Here is a 17746-nt window from a genome sequence, read left to right as displayed (position 1 = left end):
TCTTCTTTACGTTCCCTGGTCTGATTGTTCCTCGATGGCAAATGACCAGGAGAGAGTTGATTTGCATCTTAAGACCTATGGGTAATGCTTCTGGAGTGGGGAGTTTTATTTAGCAACTGCTTGAACTTGTGTACGGGGTCGGGAAGGAGGTGGAGCTGACCCCGATTGGGCTGTCGGAGAGTGGGGTGTGGGTGGTGCCCACGGCCACGCTGACACCCCGGGCCTCGATGATGGCCGACAGGAGCTGCTGCTGCTGTTGACGCAGGGTGTCTGCGATGAGCAGGGGCAGGGAATTGAAGGTGGCGGTGAGATGCTCCAGCTTAGCCTCCAGGCTGCCAATTTGCTTCTCCAGGTCTTCGCTCCGATCGTTGAGTTCTGTGATTAAGTCATACATGACGTTCTGCATCTGTATGGAGAGAGAGAGAGAGGAGAGACAGGGAGACCGGAGGTCATCACAGAGGAACCTGCCGTGGGACAAATGAAATACTCCTCCCAATGACAAGGGGAGGAACTTCCACACCAACTGTGTCTGATCTGGCCAAGGAAGGAGAAGCAGTTTACCTTCCTGGAGCCGTGGAGACTCAAGTGGGAACTTTTTTTTTGTATTTACAGAAGTAGTGCATATTAATTATAACAATATGTTAGAAAATATGTGTAATGGAAAAGAAGCAGCACTTTTTTCTTAAATAGAGTGTCTCTAAACTGTCATGTTCTTGCTACACCCAACCTCTCAGCTCACATGGCTGCTGGCCCCTAACGATTAGAGGCACCCATTTTCAACACAGCAGCCAGAACATACGATATACATCATAACCCACTCCTCGGGCATGGGCCACAGCCAGACGGAGCTGCCTCGCCCAGGTTACAGCTCCTCCCCTGCCTGGTCCGTGAGGAGGTACACTGCCTCAATCTGAGACATCCACAAAGGGCAACCGCACTCCAGAGCACCCACAGGTCAGCTGAGGTCTTTGTCGATCGTTTTGCAGTTCAAGCCCTCCCTCTGCCCCGTCCGTCCGCTTCCCTCACACCCTGACAGGCGTTGTCCTGAGGGCGCCCCACCTCCTGCACTCAGTGCTATCTCCCAGTGTTCCAGGGACCGGCCTGCTCACAGCACTCCCCCACACACCCCAGGGCCTACAGCCTCGCCTCCTCCAAGCCTCCCCTTAAAAGTCGCCTTCTCCATGAAGCCTCCCCCAGGCCCTGCTTAATGCCGCACCTTGTCCCCACCCCAACCCCTGATCCCGCTAACCCTGCTCAATGTTTTTCTTTTTTTCCTACCACCTTCTAATACACTAGCTAATTTCCTATTTCTTCCAGTTATTGTTGTTGTCTGTTGCCCCATTAGAAGGAAAGCTCCTCCAGGGCAGCGACCATAGCCTGTGGTGTGCACTGATGTGTCCCAAGGGCACACAGGAGATGCTCAAGTAACACTTTTTTAAATTAATTAATTTTTTTGTGAGGAAGATTGGCCCTGAGATAACATCCACTGTCAATCCTCCTCTTATTTTTCTTGAGGAAGAGTCACCCTGAGCTAACATCTGTGCCCATCTTCCTCTACTTTGTGTGTGGGATGCCTCCACAGCATGGCTGATGAGTGGAGTAGGTCCGCACCCAGGATCCGAACCTGCAAACCCCTGGCTGCTGGAGTGGAGCATGCAGAACTTTAACTATGCGGCCATGGGGACGGCCTCGCAAGTAATATTTTTTGATGGACGAATATACATAAATGTGCCTAGCAAGGGTGGTCTGTGTATATAATTGGCACTAAAAGATGTTGGTAAAGCAAACGAATCAATAAAGCCCCAGCACAGGTGAAATCACCATCTCTTCCATCCTTTGGCCAAGGTAGGAGCTTTACTGAAGGGGAAAGACCTTTTGCATCACAAATTATTTCCACTTACACAGGAGGTTTCTCAGGGTTTACCACCGAGATCTGAGTGGCTGAGGAAAGGAAAGAAAACTCCAAAGGGGGCCCAGCCCAGGCCCTGCCTCTGTGGAGCAGGTGTTCGGTAGGCTTTTTTTTTTTTTTGAGGAAAATTAGTCCTGAGCTAACTACTGCTAATCCTCCTCTTTTTGCTGAGGAAGACTGGTCCTGAGCTAACATCCATGCCCATCTCCCTCTACTTTATACGAGGGACGTCTACCACAGCATGGCTTTTGCCAAGCGGTGCCATGTCCACACTGGGATCTGAACCAGCGAACCCCGGGCTGCCGAGAAGCAGAACGTGCGAACTTAACTGCTGCGCCACCCGGCAGCACCCCCTCTTTTTTTTTTTTTAAAGATTGGCACCTGACCTAACATCTGTTGCCAATCTTCTTTTTTTTTCCTTCTCCCCAAAGCCCCCCTGTACATAGTTGTGCATTCTAGTTGTAGGACCTTCTGGTTGTGCTATGTGGGACACCACCTCAGCATGGCCTGATGAGTGGTGCCATGTCCATGCCCAGATCCGAACTAGTGAAACCCTGGGCTGCGGAAGCAGAGCGCACGAACTCAACCACTTGGCCACGGGGCCGGCCCCCTCGGTAAGCTTTTGTGAATGAACGTGAAGGAAGTCTTGAGAGCAGAAATGGGGTGACTCCAGGGAACTGCAAATAAAGTGAAATTTAAAAGTAATCAAATAAATGTGCCTTCTGAAAGTTAAGTCATAAAACCAGGTCAGAGCAGAGCTAAACAAAGGGAGCTCTTGCCAAGTGCACCATTTTCCTTCCTAAATCTGTTCTTCGCCAGTGCTCCCTGTCTCCATGAAAGGCACTGCCATTCACTCAAGCTGTCCCGACCAAAAGCTGGGCGTCATCCTCTCCCTCATCCCTCACATCTCACCAGTACGACGTCCTGCCCACATACCTGCAAACATCCCTCAAATGCAATCCATTTAATAGCAGCTAAGCCACTCTAGTTCCATCCAGCACCATCCAGCAGGCTGCGATACCCTCAAGGGAGTCACGTCCCATGGTTCTGTCTCCACTCTTCCCAGCCAACTTTCTGATTATAATTCGGCTTCCCGGGTTGGCCTGCAGAGCCCTCATCCATGTGACAACCACATTTCTTCCCACAATTAACCAATGACATCAGACTTGGGAGCGAGATTCACAGGGGTCCTCATGCTCCGGGTGTTCAGGAGTCAGGTTCCTGTGGCCGCAATGGCAGAGGGCCAGGCCGGCGTTTGCTTTGTCCCCACCTCCCCACCCCCTGCAAGTACTGTGGCTCTTGGGGCATCAGGTTTTCTGCCAGTGACACCCTGATCCTATTTCACCAGAAATTTCAAGTCACTCTAGGAATATTCAGAAACCACTGGTGCCCTGAGGGGCCAAGAGAGTAGGAAATAAGGTGAGAGGAATTAGAGAAGTAAAGGAAGCCGGGAGGGGGACTGAAAATGGAACCTTCCCAGCTGAGGACATGCCACACAATGAAATAGGCTGAGACCCCAAAAGGAGCCGTCACTGAGCTGGGATGAAAGCGGCTCTGCCATTGTGAGAAGAGGATACTGCATCATGGACGCCCTTGGAGGAGAGGGTGACTCTAGAAGTGAAGTGCTTCCTTCATTAATTAACATTTGCAGAACCTCCTTGAGGCTCACGTTCTTCCCAGAATGCACAAAACCACAAATGTACGTGACCACAGGGGCACCCTTACGAGCTCTGGACTGAGTCCGGGCCCCGGGGTCTCGGCCCCAGTGCTGCGCTCGCCAACTGCCTGACCTTGGGACGGTGACTTTGTTCCTTTGGATCTTGGTTCATAATATTCATAGATAATATTCATAATCTAACATCATAATGAGAACTACCATTTGCAAAACCTTTATAGTTTACAAAGCACTTTCACAGCTATTATCTTATTTGATCACTGGAGCTTCAGATGTCAGGAATTTTTTTTTTTTTTAAAGATTTTATTTTTTCCTTTTTCTCCCCAAAGCCCCCTGGTACATAGTTGTATATTCTTCATTGTGGGTTCTTCTAGTTGTGGCATGTGGGACGCTGCCTCAGCGTGGTTTGATGAGCAGTGTCATGTCCGCGCCCAGGATTAGAACCAATGAAACACTGGGCCACCTGCAGCGGAGCGCAAGAACTTAACCACTCGACCACGGGGCCAGCCCCAGGAATTATTTTTACATTTCAACTGAAGACATTGAAGCTAGCAAATAAAGAGTCCAAGGCCTCCCAGCTCTGCCATCCTACAAGATAGCTGTTCAATATAGAAAAGAACATTTGGGGACCACACGCCAGGTTCTTAATCTAGAGAGGACCAAAGGGCAGGGGTGGGAAGGTGGTGAGTTGGGAGGATGAAGCACAGAAAGAAAAGGCAGAGAACACGGCATTATTGTCTTCCCCGTTCCGCTGCTTGGTGACAGGATGCCAGGGGGAATGCGGACCAATGGGAAATATGCATGGTTTCTCTCAGGACCTTGGGTGAGTCTCCTGGGAGGAAAAGACAAAGGCTGGATGGATGTCAGAGTTCTCCCTCTCTCTAGGTCTCAGCACACCCCCTCCAGCCCTGTGGAAGTCCTCTCTTAATCCTCTCCTCTACACCCCTTTCTTTCCAGGTAACTCATTCCCAGATTACTGATGGTTTAGTTCCTCCACCCAGTTCACATGAGCCTCCTTCCAAGTCACTGAGGTTTTTGCTTTGCACAGTCTGCTCTGTGCTGGGCCCTGTCTCTGGGAGGGGCCCGGTGTGTCCTGCCAGGTCAGAGGTGAGGCGGGAAACATTGCTGGTTGTAGAAGAAACACCTTGGGTCATCTCCTTGGGCTATTTCTGCATCTCACATGTGTTTTCCCCACGTGACCCTCTTCCTGGCCACAGCTGATTGGTCTAAGGGTGGACACATGACCCTGACTGGCCAACCATCTCATCTCTTCTGAGAATTTAGAATTAAGACCACTGGCTAGACCTAGAAAGGGTCCTCTCTGGAGAGGGGCCTGCCATGGTCTGCCATGGAGACAGGAGGCATAGAAAGCTGTCAGGTGAGAGAGGATGGCGAGAAAGAAAGAGAGAACTGAAGAGGCACTGGAACAGGAGAAGAGAGGGTGAAAGAACACTTCCCGAGAGTGAGGGTTTCCCAGGTCTGGTTCTAGTTAGTTCCTCCCTGAGTCTGACCTCATGCCCGCTCTGAGGTTCTGCCTGGAATGAGACTTCCTGGTATCCTTATAACAAAGGACTCCATTTTTAAACCTAGTTGCAGTGGGTTTCTGAAACTAGAAGCCAAGAGTATTAACCAACACACCCAGACCCCAGGGAGTTCCCTCTTGCACTCCAGTGTCCCCTTCGTGTCCCCTCCCTCCAGGCTCCCAGGAGCCCGGCACTCCACTGCAACATCCCTCCAAAGGCACACAGGCCTGTGGGCTTCTCCCCACCTGTGCAAGCCACACATTCCCTGATTGAAGCCCCCCGGGTGGGGAGGCCCTTTCTTTGGCTTGATCCCTTCACTGAACAAGGCACCTGCACATGGCCCAACAACCAGCAATTTCTCTGATTGCACCCTCTTTTCAAAGGGTGCTTAATTTGCCTGAGGGAGTTTCTCTTGCTTACCCAGGGAATGTGTTCCATTATGATAATTGACATCTGCTGGAATGTTCTGCCAGCCTGGCCCTGGGCTGTACACTTGATACACAATTTCCATCAAGAGGCAATGAGAAGGGGCTGCGGAGGGGGAGGCCCTTTCTTCAATGGCACCTACTCAGCTCTGCCAGCAGTGCAGCCTCCAGTTCCTTCACTGCACTGATTTGCAAGAGGAGTGAGTTTCTTTACAGTGTTTACGGCAGTTCAGTGCCAGAGGCACAGAATGACAGTGTGACATCAAGCTGTAGGGCGCTCAAAGGAGGGCTCTCTTTTGGCATCCACATGTTCATTGTAGGCTATCTGCCACTTAAGAAAAAATGCAGCCCCCGCCCCCCCCCCCCCCCCCCCCGCCCACCAATTTGCAACCAGAAAGCTTGGGTTGTAAGGACTGGAGGATGCAGAAAAATGAATTTCTAACTAAAACAGCAAACTGGAAGGATCTTCCTAGGTGTGACCTAGGCAGCATCCTTGCCATCATCGCCATTTGGCCTCATCAATGTGCTTCATCATGTGCAAACTTGAGCTCATCCTTAGGTGCCCTCAATATACAGCTAATAAAGCAACACACTGAGAAGATTTAGTAGGTCAGCTAATTAATTTCAAGCAAAGACAAACCTGAGCAATTGAATTTAAGAAACAAATGCCAGGTTTTAAAAAAACAAGACAAACTAGTAGATTGCAAATGTCAAGAACTTGAACCTAGATTATTTTTTAACCCAGGAGAAATCATTCTTTGCTTTCACTGTATAGCATGGACATGGCCAGTCTTCATAGCCACACCTGAGAAGTCTGAATGCCAGCGTCTGAGAACTCTTTAGAGTGTCTTCAGATTTTGCCACTCACCTTGGAAAGGTCCACCAGGGTATTGGCTTGGTCGCTCAGCTTCCTCTGCTCCATCTTGACGCTCCTCAGTCTGTGGGAAAGAGTCGTAACAGCCATCCTCTTCCAGTGCACGTTAAAGTTTAGCCCATGGGCAGATTCCACATCTACATCAATTCTTCTGATTTTGGAACCCTGCATGGAGACTTCGAATATGGGTGGCGACTGACCAGAATCAAGGACTTGTCAGGTCCCCCAGAAAGCAAACTTGTCTCCGTGCATGCTTTCCTGCAGCCACTTCAGTTTCCTCTCGACTCTCAGATCATTCCCCTGCTTCTCAAATGGTCTAGGCTGTGCCTTCCCCCTTAAAGGCCCTGCTCTCAGCCGTTTAGGATTTCCCAAAACCTCCAGGTCAGAATAGATGTTTTCATTCTCTACTTTTCCACTCTACTTTTTTAATGCCTCTCTTATAGAGAGCGCTGACCAGTTTGTTCTGCTTTGAGTTGTAATGTGGTATGTGTGTGTGTGTGTGTTCAATATGAGCAGCCTTAGAGACTCTTACTCTAAGTTTTACCTTCCAGAGCAGCCTGCCCAATGCCTGGCAGTGGCAGGTGCAATAGATGAGTCAACAGATTGATCTGGGTCAGTTTTACTGCCCCCCTGTGCTTACTGAGTAGAACAATGGATTTTCTCTGGGCCTCGAGGTAGAGGAAGATACTGATGGAGCTGTGAGGGTCCCACCACTCCTAATGTGGCCATCCATTGGCAGAGCTGCCCAGATACTCACTGGTGGATAGCCTGGAGGAACTTCCTCTGGTGTTTCCTGACTTTGGCATGGTCAATCTTCTTTAGCAGCTTCGTGTGTTTATAGATTAGCCACGTTTCCCGGAGGACGTTGGCTGCAGCATTCTTGATCTAAGGAAAAATAAATAAAGCCAGTTACCATCAGGTTAATTTTCCTGGGTTCACGTAGTATGTTTTTTGTGTTTTCTGATATAGTCTACCTTATAAGGAAATGATTCTGCGATGATTTATTTCCTTAATCAAATCACGAACTTAGAAACAATGAAGAAAATGCATCTCTTATTAATCCTGTATTGGACACAGTACACTGGAGCCTGAAGTTGAGGGGTGTTTCTTCTTTCTTAATTATTTCAGGACTGCCTGTCGGCTGCTGTTGCTGATGCTATATTTAGACAGGCTGCATTACCAAGACCTGGAGACCTGGGGCACCCTTTGAATCGATAAATATATACCATTGCTGCCCTTGCGTGCAGAGCTCCCCGTGCTACCTGAGACGTCCATTTACTGCACATGGTACATTTCTTGGATTCAGAGAGTAAACAGATTTCCTATCAGTTGGAGATTTTAAAAGGCCTCTTTGAGGAAATGTCTTTCCCACCGAATGGAACTATAGGTATCAACAAGTCCATTGTTTCCTTTCGCAAATGGCCAAAAACATTTACACTGCAATTTTACATGTAAATGTAATTGGCATAAAACTGAAATAATTTCAAAGCGGTGTCTGAAAATCAGAGAAGATCTTTAGGTGTGAAACCAGAGCTGTCTCCTTCCCGAGGCTGGCTCCTTTGCTGTGCACTGCAATCACACATTTCAACATATGACGCTGTCATCTGTTGACATGGAAACCACTGATATCACCCAGCTCGCGACTGAGCTGAGACATATCAATGGCATCCAGATGGCAGGGGACAAAGTTTTAATCCAAACACAGACATCTTCAGCAATTAGGAACAAGAGCAAGAGGAAACATTTCTTATTAAGCACAAGCTAAACAGAGTTTTGATGAGCCGTTCCTATTTCTGTCAGCCACGCAAATTGGCACAGGCCCACAGGCCCGGGGCCTGAAAGTCATTTGGCTGGTCTAGCAGAAATCAGGTTACTAGCCAGAAAGGATTTTAATAAAACTGGAGTGTACAGGCCTGCTTCTTCAGACTGACATCAACAGATGGGACGTTGTTAAAATACTGAGACGTGTGGGAAGGCCTAGGAAACATTGTTTTGCAGGCTGATAACTTTTGTGTGTGTGTGTTTTAAAAATTTATTACTAAGGCTGGATTATATTTTTCATTGGCGCTGAAGTGATGTTTTTAAAAGAACAGCTAAGTCTTCTCAGAAATGTCTAAGTGACATAAATATTGCTTTTTCGTTCAGTAAAAATCCGCTGTGAAAATGGTTTTAAATGACTTAATTGCCCACCTCTGGTCCTTTCTTGCCTGAAAGGAAGCAGGGGGTGGTGAGTGAAGCTGGAAATGAGGGGTGTCCAGGTGAGGAGGGGGAGGGGGAGGGGGAGGAGGGGCTGGTCTCTGGGGTTCTGTCCAAGGGCTGGCGCGGAGCAGCCTCCCGGCAAAAGATGCAGCTGGAAAGGGAAGCCTTGCCCTCCGCGGGTGCATACTACCGCCACCTTTTGTAGACAGAGGGCAATTTGATGCATAATTTCTTCAGTTTCCCTGGGTGCTTGGCCTCCAAGGAAAGCCTCACAGAAACACAGAAGCGAGAACCCTGCCCCGGCATTTAGGATGATCAGAAGAGTGCCAGTTACACGAGTCTCCTCTTTGGAATAATGATAGAGCCACGGAATGTCAGCTCCAATGGGCCTGTGACAACTGTCTCTGTGTTGGTGTGGAACAAGCATTTGAAATTGGAAAGCCTGCAGGTGAATCCTTGCTCTGCCAGTTATTAAGCAGCTCAGGAGTAAATGCTTAATTATCTATAAGATGGGAAAAATAAATCCTTACCTTAATGTTATGTTATGAGGCCCCAAGGAGGCAATGATGGTGGTGCTGACGGTGCTGAGGCTAACAGCTAACATTTACCAGGCGCCAGGCACAGGTCTGAGTACTTCATATGCATAACCTCACAACCCTCTCAGGCAGGTACTAATGTTATCCCCATTTTACAGATGAAGAAACTAAGACAGAGACCAAGACCATAAAGGTACAAATGGCAAAGTAAGTCAACGTGGATTTAAGTGTTATATAAACTGTAAAGTACCATACACACATTAATTATTATCATCTAGCCCCATTTAAAATACAAGGAAACAGCTTCAGAGATGGGCTGTGAGGACCAGAATCACACAGCTAGCTAATGACAAAGTGGAAACAAGAGCCAGGTCCAAGGAGAACATAAGGTTTTCATGTGGTCTGAAGAAAGACTGGACTAGATTTCATCTCTACACAAACAAAATTATTTCCTGTTTTCCAGGATCAAGGAATTGGAAAGGACATTAGAATTGCTTTTTTTTAATCATCACAGCCCTCACTTAGCAATACAGCAGAACAGGGAGCCCAGGGCCGCACCTGACTGCACCCCAAACGTCAGGTACTGAAATCACAGCTCAGCCTGGGAGCTGGGAGAGGCAGGCACATCATCTTTATGGGTCTGAACAGAAGGCCCCTGCGAATTCCGAAAAGGGATGTTAAATGCAAGCCTTGGTGCTGACTCTGAAATTAATTGCCAGCAAACAGTCTGGCACAAAGCTAAGTAGATCAATATCTGCAAGAGAAAAAGAAATAGGCTTTTAACTGCACTGTGCTCTCCCAAGTTGACAGTAAATGCTATTGCGACCAGGGTCTCCCTCCAATTCACCTGGCTGATTGCTTTGAGCATGCTTGGGGTGGGAGCAGTTGAGGTCGTGTGCTCCTCCTGGGATCTGCTGAGCCCCTGATTGGGGCTTGGGGACCCTCTGAGCTCTCCTGGTGGGCAGGGGCACCAGGACCAAAAGGAGCTCCGGGGGTGGGGGTGAGGGTGCGGTGGGAAGGACTGGGAAGGACTGAGCAAGCTTCGTCACAATCAGATGGGTTCAGGGATGATTAGAAGACGGTTGTTTTTGAGTGGAAGTCTGGCTGTTTTGTGCCCCAAACCCATAAGCATACGAGCTGACTGTTTTCTGTGGGTCCATACATTCTCTACCAAAAAATTGTAAGCTTTCACTCTGCTGGGGGCCAGAGAACAGGCTCGATGACCTACATACCTTAGGAAAGGCTGCAGGATTAATGGGCCTGGGTAATGGTAGTGCTAAGTCATTCACCTAAGAGCTTGCAAGTAACAGTGACAGCTAACATTTACTGAGTGCTTACTACTGCCAGGCTCTGTGCTAAACACTTGATGCTTACGTTGTTTCATTAGCCCTGAGACACACCTCACAAATGGATGGAACTATTATCCCCTCCTTGGACCTGTTACTGAACCTCTCTGAGACTCAATTTTCTTTCTCGCACCTTCAAAAAACACTTAAGGGGCACCTACGATGGGGCAGATGCTGTTCTAGGAAGTGATAATATTGCGATGAACAAACCAATCACATTACTGCCCTCATGGAGTTTATAATCTGGTGGAGAAAGGATGCAGTTTGTAACATAGTATCAGGTAATACTGTCTTCAAAGAAAAATACAGCAGGGTGGGGGCTAGAGTGCCGCAGGTGATGCTGACCTGTGAAATGGGATTGTGGAGTTGATTACATGAGAATACACATAAAACAGCACAGAGCCTGGCCACGGTGTGCTTCAATACGTGACAGCTTTATTGATATTCTCCTGCTAATAAACATTAGCTTCTCCCCCTACCCCAAACAAAGCAAAACATTAAACAGACACATATGTCTGTTCCTGGAGCTCTTGGCTGTATCATCCGTGTCAACGGCTTGCTCTGGCCACCTCTCTGCCAGGGTAACCTGCCACTTGGTATTACAGAGGGGCTGTCAGTTGCCGGAGGAACACTTGGGACAGAATGAGAGAGGCCCCAGTCTGGGGTCCCCCGTGCCTCCAGAAGCCACAGGGAGACTTGGGAGTGTAATTCCAGAAGCCCCACTGGTGGACCCTCCAGGGAAGAAATCATTAGCATGCCCATTAGGCTGCCAGAATCCTTCCTGGGGAAAGGGTGTTCTACCTAAAGGTTGGAAAGGGGGAAGGAATGGAGGGAGGAAGGCAGATCAGGCCTGGCAGGTGGGTGTTCCACAGGCTGAATTTAGATTAACTGAGGGCTGATGAGCATCAGTCTGAGAACCTACAGGCCAGCGCTGTCTTCAGACATTTGACCGAAGGCGTCCATTATACACAGGACTGGGGAAGACGGCCATCCCCTCCTCCCTGTCTGCCAACCCCACTCTTCCTTCACCCTCAGCCCCACAGACTTCCTGCTGGCTTCTGTGGCTGCCATCTCTTTTGTCTCTCTGCTTACACACTCTCTCCTTCCCTCCCCCATCCTGTTCCCACTTCCTTCTCAGGCTTCTCTGCCCGCCTTACCCGGAAGCCCTCCCTGAACGCTTAGAACTGGGGGCTCCACCCCTGTGGCTGGTGGGAAGTTGGGGCAGGGAGCGAGGAGGGAGATACTGCTGTGGTTCAAAGTTGGAGTTTGAAGCTCTTTTCCCCAGAGCAGCATGGTAGTGAATGGCGGCTGATTCTATAATGCTATCAATTTGATGCTCAGCTCGTTTGGAGATAAACTGTCTTTTCTCTCCAGCAGGCCCGGGACCCTAACCACCATGCTGAGTTCCAAGGAGCTGACTGCTCTGGAAAACCCACTGGGTTATGGCTGGAGAGCTGCCTGCTGGCCTGAGAACAAACTGCAGCCCTGGCCAGGACCCAGCTAGCTGCATATAACTGGGAGCCCACCCTCGCCCATCTCTGGGCCTGGGAAGTTCATTCCTAAGAATCCTTCCAGCTCAAAAGCTCAATGCCTCTGACTATTGTTAAAGAAAAAAGGCACCCAACCTGTCTAGGACAGAACCTTTGTGGGTAATATAATTTACAATCCCCTCCTGGGGAGAATTAGCATTCCTGATAACTGCTCAATGGACTATCTGATAAATTTTAAAGACGTTAAGACTTGTTCTGGGAATCCACTCATGGGCCTAACCAACTGTCAGTCAGGAGTCCAGTGTCCTTTAGCCAGACTTTCTGCACCTCCTATAATGTCTACCATTGTCTTTTCCTATAACACCCCTGCTATGAGTAAATCTTTGAACTAGCCGGATGGAAAAAAAAATTTTTTTTCCAGGGGGATTGTGATAAACTTTGAAATATTCTTATAATCAAAGAAAAGTTTTCTTTAGCGCTGTTCAGTAGGTGCTGGGGGTTACTGAAGATTTTTGAGCAGGGCGGTGATATGTTTAGAGCTAAGTCTAAGGAGATCCACTGGGAAGCAGAACAGGATGTCTGAGATAAGCAAGGCCCGTGAGGACAGAAGGTAGCAAGTGGCTGTGATGGTACAAGACTGAGATGGTGGCTTCCAGCGTGGTGGGGCAGAGGGCCTGGAGAGGCTGGCGTGCGTGAACAGCCACGCCCATGGCCAGGTGAGTCAGTCTCAGAAACTCCTCCGGGGCTGGCCCCATGGCTGAGTGGTTAAGTTCGCGCACTCCGCTTTGGTGGCCCAGGGTTTCACCGGTTCGGATCCTGGGCGCGTACATGGCACTGCTCATCAAGCCATGCTGAGGCGGCGTCCCACATAGCACAACCAGAAGGACCACAACTAAAATATGCAACTATGTACTGGGGGGCTTTGGGGAGAAAAATCAGGAAAACAAACAAAAAAACAACAACAAAAAGAAGATTGGCAACAGTTCTTAGCTCAGGTGCCAATCTTGAAAAAAAAGAGACTGCTTGGACTCCCGTGGGGTCCAGGGCAGAAAGGAGTCAGAGATGGCGTTAAGTTTCCCGGCCTGGAGACTGGAAGAACAGCAACGCCATTAGCTGACCAGGGAAGTCAGGAGAAGGAACTAGTGCAGGGAAGATCTGAGTTTGGTTCTGGTTTTACTCATTGATTTCACAGGGAAATGTACTTGGATGAAGTATTTGGGGCAAGAACCCCTGGTGGCAAGGATAAGGAGGCATAGTCCTCAGCCAGCGGCACACAGCCTGGTGCTCTCTGCGGGTCTGACACGGAAAGCAGGTGTGGCCAACAGAACGTCTCCTGTCCATGGTGCCTCTTAAGCCAAGTGGGTCCCTGGGCAGCCTACCTTGCTTTCTAGAAAGGAGACGTGCTCCTTGAAGGCAGGGACCACCTCGATGTCCCCAGAGCACAGAGTGTGGTGTCCGGTGGGTGACCCCTGTGATGAGTGTGTTTAATTACATAAAACAGAGAGATGGGGATGTGGAGGGTTGAGCGGGAGAAAAGACAGGGATCTAGTATCCTTTTCACAGTCTCTCTGTGTGTCATTTACATATATATTATTTAGTAGCCCAGAGGTTAGCAATAGATTATAATTATAGAATAACAATGGCAGTAACACTGCAAAGTCAGCTTGGGAAGATCTGATTGCATTAAATGCAGAAATGACATTGCTACCAGGGTTGACAAGTTATACAAGAGAAAGAAGAAAAGCCATGGGATTCAGGAAAATCAGAAACTGAGTTCTTACCCTGTGCTATCAACCACGCCCCCCATAAATAAATAAATAAACATAGTGTGACTCTTAATGGTAAAGGCGGGGCTGAAGCCTTTACAGGAAGACAGGCAGGATGAATAAACCCTAGAATGACTTGTGTATTTTTATGATTAATAGGTTACCATTTCTCTTTCTCTTTTTTTGCTTAGCGATTTAGTGTTTTAGTGTTTGAAGATTTGAGATTGCATGTACCTTTAAGAGACGGCTTCTATCTGTTAAATCTACTAATTGTGCACTCCTGAGAGGTTTGCAATTATGCTACAATCGTGGGTTCCTCCCACGATTGGATCTGTCTGTGAGAATTCACTGAGATTTTAGGAATGGACTAAGCTTAGCATCTCTTTGACCCACGGCCTAGCCATTTGGAGAAGCCAAAGGATAGGCGAGGCATTCCCGGGGGAAGAAAGGTGGGCTTCTCTGAGAGCAGGTCCAGGTGAGCTGAAGCCAGAGGAGGCCACGCTCGCTCGCAGCCAGCTTCCTTTCAATCAAGGTTACGTAAAAGAACCTTTGGAAGTCCCAGTCCTGCAGCTTTGAAAATCCTCCGTCTGTAAGAACCATCCCTTTTGTGTTTGTTTCTCTGGGAAAAAGATATTAGACATTAAAGGGACATTTCAACAGATTTAAGTGTTCTCAGAAAAGTGAGATGTTATTCGATTAAAAAGGTGCCTTGCATGCATGGATGAGCAATAAATATTTGTTGATTTGATTTTCAGTCCTAGTTTTCAAAAAGTAAGTGGACTTGAGGAGGATTTTAGAGAATCATTTTTGAAAGACGGAAATTAGCAACCACAGTCTTATCTCTTTCTACAATTATATTGCAGAAAAAATTGTTTATTTTCCTGTCGTATGAGGGAGCTGGCTTTGCTCAGCTTTATTTTCCTCTAGTATCTGGTTTACAGAGTCAAAACCGGAGAGGACAAAAGAGCAACATGAAATACAAAGCAGAGCCTCGGTTTCAAAACGCAAACCAGAATAAACAGAGAGACTGTTCACTGTCTGCTCTAAGAAAACAGCTTCCGAGAAGGTGTTCGAGGCAAATCCCTCTCGCCCTTGACTCCTGGACTGTTGTTTCAGGAGGATAGATGCAAGGATATTTGCACTGAGGTTCCAACAACTTTTGTAATTTGCTCAGTTCCGGCTATGACTTCTGCATGGGTGTTCGAGGGCTGAAGCAGAGCAGCTGGGTTACAAGGTTCTGGGTGAAACCCGGCTGGCCCACCCATGGGCACAGCCCCCAGTCCTGCCACCTTGATGCTGCAAATTGGGGTTTCTTTTGTACAACGGACAGCTCAGGGCCGCGAGGTACTGAATTCACATCTGTACACCAATAACGTAAGACTATTTGCCTGTACCTGTTCCTTTTAACATCTGTGGAGGCTCTTTAAACAATCCGATACATGTAATCAAAGATCAGACAATCAAACACCATAAATAATTCTGCTAAGAAACTGGAGAGGCCTTGGCAACTGCACATTCTCCCACTGTCTTCCCTGAGAGCTGGCTCGCACTCTGTCATTCTCCCTCTCTCTTGTTCCCCCTTCCTGCCTTTGTCGCTATTTCTAACACATTTTTTACTGCGCTGCAACATTAATCACCGAATATTTTCTCTAGCTTTCAAAAACCCAAATCAAAATTTGGTCACTCGTGGATCTCTTAACCCACTGGAGTCCTAAATGAGAAAGACTTGCTAGGCCAAGACCCCAGCACAAGGTTTTGATTCTCTCTCACCTCCGAGAGAGGAGAAGTTTGCAGGAAATCATATCACTGACCTTCGTTCAGCCTGCAGCTCTAAAGAATTTTCCATAAAGGCTGTCATTAAATAAACAGCTCCTGCCTTGCTCATTTGGCCTGCTGTTATCCTGGAAGGCTCATTTCTGTCTCTTCTAAATGGGCCTTTTCTTCTCTGACAATCCAGTGGGGTGTCAGACTTTTAGCAGCTAAACAATCTCCCCATTCCTGCATAATTTTCAGTTTGTCATCTCCTTAACCACTTTCATGAGGATACAAGTGAGAAACATTATCCGGAAAACCCGAAAGGGGAAAATCGGATGATGACATTTTGATGAACAGTATCTAGGAATGTGAGCTCTCCTGCAATGATCGTCTTTAATGATTTTTTTTTAAGGTCTGGATTTAGATACATTTCCAGGATTGATTTTAAGACTCTTTACTGCCCTTCCTAATGAGAATGGTGAAAATATTTGAGCATAAACAAAAATGTTGCGTCACGTTGGGCAATTTCTTGGGTACCATTAGGCAAAGGGGTGCTTATACCACTGTATACTGTAGATTTAATTAACAGGAGAATTTTTGGTTGCCTGAACCATGCACAGTGATTTAAGAGAAGACAGGAGCCTGGAGTGCCAAGCCATTGTGCCCAGTTTGTGGAGGCTGTTTGCATGTGTCTGGGGCTTCCTCAATCCTCCATTGCAAAGTGTGGCCCTGACTTATATCACATAACTACTTTCTTTCTGCTTGGCTTCCATGTTGGTCTTGAGTCCCCCATTCAGATGTGGACAGTGGTGTTTTACCCGTTTGGTGAGCTGAGTGTCCATCATGAAGTTGTGAACGTGTTTCTCCGCTTTGGTGAGTTCCAGCTTTCGGGCCACCACGGCCACCACCAGGGCAGTGCAGCCCGCACCCTGTGGGGGGACAGCAGAGGACCAGGGGAGAGAGCACATCATTAAGAGGCAAGGTTCAGAAGACTCAACGTGCCCCGTGCCCAGTGTGGGGTTTTCAGGAGAGGCCTGGGAACTTGAGCTCTTTGGCTGGTAAGGCCAAGCCACATAACCTATCAATCAGGGCCCCAATTCCTGCCCCCAGGAAGAGGCCTACAATGCTCTTGGCTTATGCTGCAGAGCCGAACTCTGGGAGACTTTGTCTTCATAGAACCAGTCAGTTCTTAATGGAGCAGGATCCTGGATGGGGCTGAGGTTTTGGGGAATTTAAAACAACAGACAATCACCTGGTCATCTGCCAGGCTGTGCAGGAAAGATAGAGGGTCCAGCACATACATGCCCTCTCTCCCTCATGCATATCCCAACCCCACTACCAGCTCCAGACCAGGGCGCAGGAGGAAAGAATGCCATGAATAGACTGGACTAAGGACGGAACAACTGCTGGAGGTGGAGAGTTTTCCTGAAAATAATCTAATGATGAGGCAATACGTTTTCCCCCAAGATTGCTTCCCAGGGAACACTGGTTGGCATGAGTACATGCATTCAGGGTTTTTTACCCGAAGGCCTAGGCTATGACTCAGCACAAGAAATCCACTCTTTCTTGCTTTCACCAGGAGGCTCATGAATTCTCCCTCATGCAGAGATTTTAAAGACAACAACCAGCCTCCTGCCTCAAACCAGGGTTTTAAGGGAACCCACAAAAGGCTCTCAGTATTTTCCAGAGCAGTGTTCTTATTCTGCTCAGGTAGGTCCGTTCCAGGGGAGCACAGGAGAGAGCGAGTCAAAGAAGCAGGGTTTTGCAGGACTCGTTTTCTGTCTCCTGATCCTCCGGGTGCATGTTTGACTGTCTGGGAAATGAGCAGAAAGGGGCGCATTCCAACATTCTCCTGCTGGATTTTTAAATCCTCTTCACTGTGCTTCTCAATGGGCCTGAGAGCACTGGAGGAATGGGGAGAATCACTCCTCCCCTGATTCTTCTGCAGGCAGCAGAAGTCAGCCCTGCCCTTGCCTGGTTCTTAGAAGAGCGTGCACGCTCGTGGGCGGACATCGCCCTCTTCCTGCACACTGGGCCCTGGACCGCCCTGACCTCCACTCGTGGAAAGAGAAGAGCAGCTCAGTGAAGTCACAGTCTGATCCTCTAGATGCCAATCAGTACTTGAAGTTGCCAAAGAGCCCACATTAGCAGTTGAGGTCCCAGGATTGAAGGAATCAATCAATGACATTTTTGGCTCATTGGGTCTAATAAAATGTGTTAGAAACAGAAAAGAATGTTTTTCAAAGGT

The 17746-nt window shown here is 48.1% G+C and overlaps 1 protein-coding gene across 8 annotated transcripts in view; it reads right to left on the bottom strand.

The window, feature by feature from the left end:
- The window catches only part of KCNN3 (potassium calcium-activated channel subfamily N member 3), a 185133-nt gene that overhangs the window by 8075 nt on the left and 159312 nt on the right, over positions 1-17746 (bottom strand). For 5 of the 8 annotated variants that reach the window (XM_070607353.1, XM_008523135.2, XM_008523138.2 and 2 more), the window contains 4 exons: positions 16317-16427; positions 7164-7291; positions 6401-6470; positions 61-406 (listed from right to left, as the gene is read on the bottom strand). In XM_070607353.1, the coding sequence (XP_070463454.1) occupies positions 110-406; positions 6401-6470; positions 7164-7291; positions 16317-16427 (606 nt within the window). In that variant the 3' untranslated portion in view covers positions 61-109. Of the gene's footprint in view, positions 1-60; positions 407-6400; positions 6471-7163; positions 7292-16316; positions 16428-17746 lie in introns of those variants that run through there. The other 3 variants (XM_008523136.2, XM_070607352.1, XM_070607354.1) reach the window with 1 other exon arrangement.

Source organism: Equus przewalskii, unplaced genomic scaffold, assembly GCF_037783145.1.
Source record: "Equus przewalskii isolate Varuska unplaced genomic scaffold, EquPr2 ChrUn-10, whole genome shotgun sequence".
Taxonomy (NCBI): domain Eukaryota; kingdom Metazoa; phylum Chordata; class Mammalia; order Perissodactyla; family Equidae; genus Equus; species Equus przewalskii.
This window is presented reverse-complemented; position numbering and strand designations above follow the sequence as displayed.